Consider the following 8,872-nt stretch of genomic DNA (forward strand, 5'->3'; position numbering starts at 1 on the left):
TGGGTGTGTTTTGATGCAAAATGGGAAGGTGATTGCTTATGTATCGAGACAATTTAAGAAACATGAAGTTAACTACCCTACTCATGATCTATAATTGGCAGTAATAGTGTTTGCGTTGAAAACATGGAGACATTATTTATATGGAGTAAAATGTAGGATATTCACAGACCATTAAATTTTGAAGTATCTTTTCACGCAATCAACCTTGAACATGAGACAACGTAGGTGGCTAGAATTCTTCAATGATTATGAAATAGATATCCAATACTACGAGGGTTAAACGAATGTAGTCACGGATGCTTTGAGCCGCAAAGCAACTCATGGGGTGAATGCTTTGATAGTGGCAAATAAACTTTGTAAGGAAATGAGTAAGTTGAACCTCGAGGTAGTACCACATAGAACGTTGGAAGGAATGCTTGATAATTTGAGTATCCAACCAACGATATTCGATGAGATTAAAGATAACCAAGTAGGGGATGTGAAATTAGATCGCATAAGAGAGAAGATTAAGCAAGGAAAGGCGACTGATTTCAAAGTCCATGATGATGGGAGTACTCGATTCAACGGGAGGTGGTGTGTACCACAAAAATGTGAGGAGTTGAAGAAGAAGTTGATGGAAAAAGGGCATAATACACCCTATTCAATACATCTAGGAGGAAATAAGCTTTACAAAGACTTGAAAAAGGTGTATTGGTGGCCTAAGATGAAGAAGGAAGTAGCAGAGTTTGTATAGTAGCCAAGTGTCTAACCTGTCAGAAAGTTAAGATAAAGCATAAGAGACCACAGGGAACAGTACAACCACTCGAGATCCCGGCTTGGAAGTGGGATTGCATCTTGACGGATTTTATCACTAGCTTACCTAAGTCTAAGAATGGGAATAATACCATCTGGGTTATGGTGGATAGACTTACCAAATCAACAGTGTTTATACCAATGAAAAAGAATTGGAAAATGGAACAACTTGTAAAGGCTTACATAGAAAATGTTTTGAGACTACATGAAGTTCCTAAGGACGTTGTTTCAGATAGGGATTCTAAATTTCTTTTGAAATTCTGGAAAAGTGTTCAAGAGAACTTTGGTACGACATTGAAGATGAGTATAGCATTTCACCCTGCAAAAGATGGAAAATCTGAGAGGACTATCTAAACCTCGGAAGATATGTTAAGATCATGTGTGTTAGATTACCAATGTGGAAAGAAGATAGCTTAAACTTGGTAGAATTCTCTTACAATAATAATTACCATGCAAGCATTGGCATGCCACCTTTTGAGGCCTTGTATAGAAGGAAGTGTAAGAGTCCACTATGTTGGAGTGACATTAGCGAGACAATAATTCTATGTCCTCAATTGATAGAAGAAACAATGAAGCAAGTGAGAGAAACCCACGCTAAGATTCAAGCTGCCCAAGATAGACAAAAGAGTTACGCATATTTAAAGCATAGGGAAGAGGAATTTCAAATAGGTGATAAGGTTTTTCTTAAGGTTTCACCAATGAAAGGAGTGATAAGATTTGGGAAAAAAAGCGAAGTTGAGTTCAAAGTACATTAGACCATATGAGATTTTGCAAAGAATGAGAAAAGTTGCTTATAGATTGGCATTGCCTATGGACCTCAACAAGGTACACGATGTGTTTCACGTTTCTCAATTGAAAAAGTATATCCTAAACAAGTCGCATGTCCTATAACTTGAAACCATAGAACTAAACCAAAGCCTAACCTATGAGGAAAGACTTGTAAGGATTTTTGATAGTAAATTACGTAGAACACGCAAAAAAGATGTCAAGATAGTAAAGGTTTTGTGGACGAATCAAGAAACTGAGGAAACAACATGGGAAACTGAGGATGAAATGAGAAAAAAGTACCCAGAATTGTTTGAGGTTAGTTGAGTTATGGGGACGTAACTCATTTTCTTTAAGGGGGGTAGAAGAATGCGGTAGAATTTCGCGCTTTTTACCTTATTTTCAAGCATTTTTATTATATTTTATAAAATTTTATACAAAAATTAGAAAGAAAGAGATCAAGAAAGGTTACAAAAAGTACAACAACAATAAGTATTAAGAAAAGATTTTACTAAGTGGGTGAAAAAGTACAGTTTTAAATAAGTTTTGAACAAAGTTTTATGATTTTCGTGCCCTCGAAACTTCTTTTACGGGGGGTAGACTGTAATACTCCATATTTTTCTAATATATATATATATGTGTGTGTGTGTGTGTGTGTGTGTGTGTGTATATGTGTGTGTGTGTGTATATATATATATATATATATATATATATATATATATATATATAAGTGTGTATAAATAATATGAGTCATTCATTGAGGCAATAAAAAAGTTTTGAATTGGGTCATCCTTATTTAATGGTTGGATCAACTTGTTGGGAAATTGAGGACACTTAAAAGCCCAACAAGTTGGCCCCAAAGGAAAAGTTAAGGGAGAATAGGACTTAGTAATGGCAGTCTTGTAATTATAAGTTTTTGTTTCAAAAGAAGAGCATGAATAATTAAAAACCCCAAGGTTTTCACTCGAAAGTCATAATTGTTAGATTTAACAAAAACCCCAAAAATTTTCTCTTTATTTTCTCTCTCCTTTTTCTCTATTCTTTTTCCTCTCTTTTCCCACGCCTCTCTCTCCCTCTTCTCCTCCCCTCACGTCCGAGAGCCAACCGGCACCACCACCAGCCACCGACGACCACCGGTGGCCAGCAACAGCAGCCGAAGACCACCGCCGGCCACCCTCCTTCTCTCTCCTTTTGTTTTTGGTTCAGTATTGTATAAAAAAATTAAAAAAAAATAAAAAAAATCTTTTCTCTTCCTAATTTAATTCTAGTTGTTTTCATTTTTAAAACATGGTTTTGATTATATTTTGGTGTTGATTTTGGATATTTTATGTTGTTAAATTATTCCTATAATTTTCATATTTTTATTTAATCAAAAACCCTAATTTACAAACCCTGAAATTTGGGAATCTATTGTATATGGTTAGGGTTTGATCCTAGGTTTTTGTTATTGTTGTTTAATAAATGGTTCAAACATGTTTTTAATGAGTTTAAGGTCCTCAATTTATTGCTGGAATTTAATTATACACACTACTTTTAATTATTGTGTTAGGGTTTGATTACCCATAAAAAGGGAAAATGTTGTAATGATTAAAATATGATTTTCTAGTCTATTAGTTATGTTTTATATTAAATAAGTGTGCTGGAATTTTATTTAAGTCACAAAAACTAAGACTTTTTGAACGGATTTAAAGTACCCAATTAACGAAAAGGTTTTATTGCTTTTATGTCATTAAATTGGGTTAATTAGTTCGGTTTAAAGTGTATTATAGTTGCTGGAAATTTGTGAGAATATTGGATATAGTTATGTATTCTTAAATGTAGGAAGCTTAGAGTTAGGTGATTTCTAGCGAGTGTGGCCGAGATTAGGCATTATCAAGGTGCGTATGTGCACAAGAATATTTGTGTATACGTAGTATCATGCGAGGATTGTAAAGTATGATTTAAGTGATGAATTAGTAGCATGTTTGGTTGATTATGTGCTTGGAATTGATGTTGGTTGAGCATGAATTGTTATGCAAGCATATGAATATATTACTTGAGGCATGATACAAGTTGAATATGTATGAATCATGGAAGTATGTTTTATTTTCAAGTATCAAGAAAGCATGAATTTAAGATGCAAGGCTTATGTATGTTAAAAAGAGCTAAAATTAGAATTATTGAGCATGATTCATGAATTCATTTCTCACCCATTTGCTATTGGTGTTGAGTCAAGAAGTTAATTTATTTATTTACTTGCTCATGTAAGTTGAGTTTGAGTCAAGGAAGTTTAGTAGTACATATTAAGCACCAAAGTAGTAATCGTGCAATTTTGTGCACAAAACTAGGCAAGGAACCTTAATTAAAATAAATAGTATGTGCTCTCTAAATAATTCAAGAATGAATTGGAAGTTTTTATTGATTGTTGTCATGTTTATTCTTGATTGTTTGGTTGGAGTCATCACAAAATAATTGATAAATCACGTAAAGTGTAAGAGGATACGCACCAAAACTCTCGAAACGTATATACCTTGAGTATGAACATATGGCGGGGTTATGGGGTTTTGTATTTAACCATACCTTTTACAGGGGTACAAGATGCTGTACTTTCTATTATTATTGCGGCGTTGGAATTCTATCACAAGTGTGACATAGTAGGTGTAAATTGGGGTAGCTCCCTAATTTGAAGCTCCATATTTAATGGGCTATTTTTAAAGGAAGGAAACCCGACCCGTTCGATGAGTAATCCAAAGTTATTATTTAAAAATTAATATTGCTAGTTATGAGTCAAAGGGAAGTTGACTTGTGATTGTATGGCGAGCATGTTTTAACTATTTTATTTGATGCTAGAATATTCATGTTAATGTGGTGCATATGTACTCAGCTTTTACTAATTCGTACTTTTGTGTTTGTGTTTGGCTTTCCTTTGGACCGTCCCTACTATGACCCATTTATATGGTGAGTCGAAAGCTGAAATAATGATTAAGTAACAGAATTATTGGTTTGTTTATGGACTAACGTTATTGTGTTTATTTTTAATTGGTTTTTAAAAAGGGTCATGTTTGAATTGGTTCTAACTTGTGAATGTTTTAATCTACTTTCGTTTTGAGGTTGTGAACTCCAGTTTTATTTTGAAAGTTAGTTTTTATTTTTAGACTTCCTCTGTGTGACTTTATAAATTAGCTTTAGCCGTTATCACGGTAGCGGTAATACTTTGACTATTTCCTAAAAAGGGTTTTATTTAGAGTATAATGAGCATTTTTAAAAATAGGAAATTTCAAGGGTATTACATAAGCCCACAGCCACCACAAATCCAGCGCCACCCACCACACACACACACATCACACACGCACACGCATCAGCCACACCCACCACCACCACCACTGAACCCTAACCTAGACCCACCTAACCCAAACCGTGATCGAACCCTAACCAAAACCCCACCAAACCCAAACCCAAACCCAAATCCACCCACCTAAAACACCCAAACCCTAAACAAAACCCTGACTGAACCCACACCCAAACCCAACCACCTAAAACCATCAACACAAACGGCCCAACCAAACACCACAGCCGAAAAATTAAATAAAAAAATCAAAAACAAAAATTAAAAACATTAAAACGTACCTTCAAAATCGAATTAGCTTCGAATTTCACCTCGAACTTGGTTTAATAAGGCCAAATTCGACCATGAATACTCTAAAACTAGCATTTTCATGGTCGAATTTGACCATAAAAACCATTAATTTGTTTTAAACCATCACCATTATCGGCTTTAACCCACCACCAGAGAAAGAGGGCGTGAGAAAAACCAGAAAAGAGGAAAGGAGAGGGGCATGAGAAAAAATCAGAGAAGAGAAGAAAAGGAGAGGGGCGTGAGAAAAAATCAGAGAAGAGAATGGCCGTGAGAAAAGAATGGGGAAGAGGAGAGGAGAGAGAAAGTGAAGAGCAAGAGATGAGAGAGAAATAGAAGATGAGAGGAGAGGAGAGGAGAGAGAAACAGAAGAGAGGCGGAGAGAGAGAAGAGACGAGGAGAGAGAAATGAATGGGGAAGGAGGGGCGCCGTTTTAATTAGGGTTTTGAGGTTTTTTTTTTATTTTGATTTTTTTCTAACCATAATTTCTTCGGAAGGGGTTTAAATTCCGTTGGAAATTTTCGATGAAATTAATATCTGTCGGAAAATATAACATTTTCGACGAATTTTCCATCGGAAATAAATAATTTTCCGACAGATTAAAATTCAATCTGAAATTTCCGACAGATGTTCGATGGAAATAAAATCCGTCGGAAATTTTGTACTTTCCAACGGATTTTCGTGTCCGTCGAAATTTGACTATTTTCTAGTAGTGTACTCACACATGATAATTAAATAAATAAAAAAAACAATAGGAAAAACATAATATTAAGTTTTACAAAAATAAATAGAAAAATAAAGTACTTGAATTGAATAAATCTTCAATGGAACGACAAAGTTTGGAAGAACAAAGGAGAAGAACAACGAACGTAAAACAAAAATAATAAATATATGAAAAACCTAATTATTTATCTTCCTATTAAGCAGCTATTTATATCATAGTACAAAACTAAAAAATACTATCTTCTTATTACACTAAAAGCATAGTCAAAAGGACGACCACGGGCTGGTTCTGGAGCATGATGATCAACCACGGGCAGGCCGTGGAGAAGGTTGCCTCATCCCTTATAGTACACCAGCTAAATGCTTCTTTCATCAAGTTAAATGCGAACAAGGCAAACAGCTAGCAAACTAAGCCCTTGTCGCGTGACGGTATCATTTCTAAAAGAATGATGTTTGGGACTGATCCCTTGTCGCGTGACGGTATCATTCTTTTAGCAAACTGATATCATTCTAAAGGATACCAAATTGAGCCCTTGTCGCGTGACGGTATCTAGGTTATATTTGCTAGATACCGTCGCATGACAAGGGTACAGTTTGCTGAAAGAATGATAGCAAACTAAGCACTTGTCAAGTGACAGCATCATTGCTTTACCTTGTCTTGTGACGGTATCATTTCTTAAAGAATGATTATTTCACACTATCTCATTCCCCATAAAGTGCTTACAAAATCAGCACTTCTTATAAAGTTTTCCTCGTCCTGGCTTTTAAAAAGCCGGATATATTAGAGAACTTAATCAATAATGGCTTCAAAGTACAAATAGGGGAGATTTGTAAAAAGTACAAAGTACAAGTCACCATTGCTGATGTGCAATATCTGAACAATTGATCATCTTCTTCTTTCTCCCCGCATATGCTACAAAGTACAAACAGGGGAGATTTGTAAACCACGGTGTATGAGATTTACTTTGGTAGCCTATACATTCTTGAAAACTTTCCGCAAAAATAATTTCCATTTTGGTAGAATCTTCATAGCCCAAATCTACTTGTATATAGAGCTGGGCACGGGCCAGGGTGGCCCGCGTGCCGCCCAGCACGGCCCGCCCTTCGACGAGGCACGACACGGCCCGGGTGGTGGCCCGGCACGGCACGGTGGCCCGCCGGCATGCCGTGGGCTGTGCCACGGACAAGAGGTGGACTTTTCGGCACGGCACGACACGAGCCCGCCCCTAGGCCCGTCGTGCCAGCCCGCTTAGGCACGCTCCGGCACGCCCTAAATAAATAAATATATATATATTAATATATATATTATAATATATATATATAAATATAAATATATATATTTATATATTTATATATAAATTATATATTTATATATTTATATATATATTTATTTATATAGTATTATAGTGTATACATTATAAAAAAATAAAAAAAATAAAAAATAAAATCTTGAAACATACTAGCCCGCAGCCAGCCCGCTAGGCCAGCACGGCCTGTGAGAATGGCCGGCACGACACGACACGGGGTCTTCGGCACGGCGGCACAACCGGCACGGCACGCCAGAGCCCGTGGCCCGCCAGGCACGGCCCGGCACGATACCCAGGTTTACTTGTATGAGTCATTAACCTGACAAGGTAAATTAGTAGGAAGTAGCATAGTATAACTGGTTTTAACAAAATACTGACTGATTTATGAAACCAAAAAATCATATCATCTTTTAAACTATAACGAAGTTCCAAACTATTAATCAAATTTCCTAGATTGTGTACCACGTGGCAAGATGAATTTATTAACTTTCAAATTTTTTGCACTTAGGAGAGTGGTTTATGATTTGTACTATGGAATATCTCCATCAACCCATTTTCCAACAACCAAATTATTCTCGTTCTCTATTTTCCTAGCAATTCCTTGTAACAAAAGATTTCCTACTAATCTAATACCTCTCAAACCCTAAGAGAGTCTACTTACGTCCCTAAACCCAGATCTCAAACCCTGTGTTGGGCATAGTGTGTGCTTTCCTATTTTTGACAATGTTGAATTTTAAGTACTTTTGATGATGATGATGAAAAAGCAAACTTTAACTAATGAGATTTCTCTAAATATTGAACTAGTACGGGTGAAGTAGACTCAGGGAGTGAAAGAGTAATCTGGCTATGGCGATCCCTAAGAGAAATTGGGGAAAGATAAAGAGAATAGAAGAAGAGTTCTACATTGGAACTAGAAGTGATCCCTAATAGGAACACAGAGAGAAGCTTCCTAACAAGAGCAGGACAACAAGCTAAGAATACTAGCTTGGACTGCATTTAAGACTGTTCCTTGGACAACGAGTTCCTACAAGGTGCTGGAGATAAGAAAACAACAAGAATTTAGTCCTGGTCTGCGAAGAACCCAAGTTTCAATATGCATTACAAAGCTTGATGATGCAATTCAGTAATTAAACTTAGAGTTTGAATACTTCTTATAAATAGAGGTGTTCATATTCTGAGAAAAGGAGTGACTTTTATGCGTGAAATATCGAGAGTGCTTAAGTGTATGTTTGCTAAAGTTTTAAGAGGTTTATTATATCAGTTTCGGGTTTCAAGTGTAGCTTTCTAATTTCATATTAGAGTCAAGAGTTTGTATTGTTTTGGGATTTGAGTGAGTGATTTACTTTTGCATACAGTGTGTAAGCTTTTGAAGCTGAGTATTGTGTGCTCTGGGAGTACAGAGTAGAACTTAAGTCAGAGCTTAAGTTGGGTAGAGAAGGGTTATTCTATCGAGTAGCAAGTAAGTCTAGAACTTGTGAGTAAAGGTCTGCGCTTAATAGGAGTTGTAACTTAGTGTGTTGCCCTATTCTTGTGGATTGATTTGGTGTTTGAAATCTCTTGGAGGGTTGAGGTTTACTTCCAATTGGATCCTGGAAGGTTTCCTCGTAAATATCATTCACTACAAGAAAACATTCGAATTCCGACAAACCATTTCCGAAAAACATTTTTTTCC

The 8,872-nt window shown here is 36.1% G+C and overlaps 1 protein-coding gene across 1 annotated transcript; it reads left to right on the forward strand.

The window, feature by feature from the left end:
* Positions 1–364: 364 nt before the first annotated feature.
* On the forward strand, positions 365–1,146 carry LOC110698157. Its single transcript, XM_021875564.1, has 2 exons — positions 365–723; positions 855–1,146. Exons 1-2 carry the CDS (start codon positions 365–367, stop codon positions 1,144–1,146), a joined length of 651 nt encoding a protein of 216 aa, XP_021731256.1.
* Positions 1,147–8,872: the final 7,726 nt, after the last annotated feature.

Source organism: Chenopodium quinoa, unplaced genomic scaffold (assembly GCF_001683475.1).
Source record: "Chenopodium quinoa cultivar QQ74 unplaced genomic scaffold, ASM168347v1, whole genome shotgun sequence".
NCBI classification, from domain to species: domain Eukaryota; kingdom Viridiplantae; phylum Streptophyta; class Magnoliopsida; order Caryophyllales; family Amaranthaceae; genus Chenopodium; species Chenopodium quinoa.

Excerpts from the sequence above, each read along its gene's own strand:
- LOC110698157 (XM_021875564.1), top strand. The coding sequence starts at position 365 with ATGAGTAAGTTGAACCTCGAGGTAGTACCACATAGAACGTTGGAAGGA. Across the intron at positions 724-854 it reads ATGAAGAAGGAAGTAGCAGA|CTTACCTAAGTCTAAGAATG; the intron begins GTTTGTATAGTA and ends TTTTATCACTAG.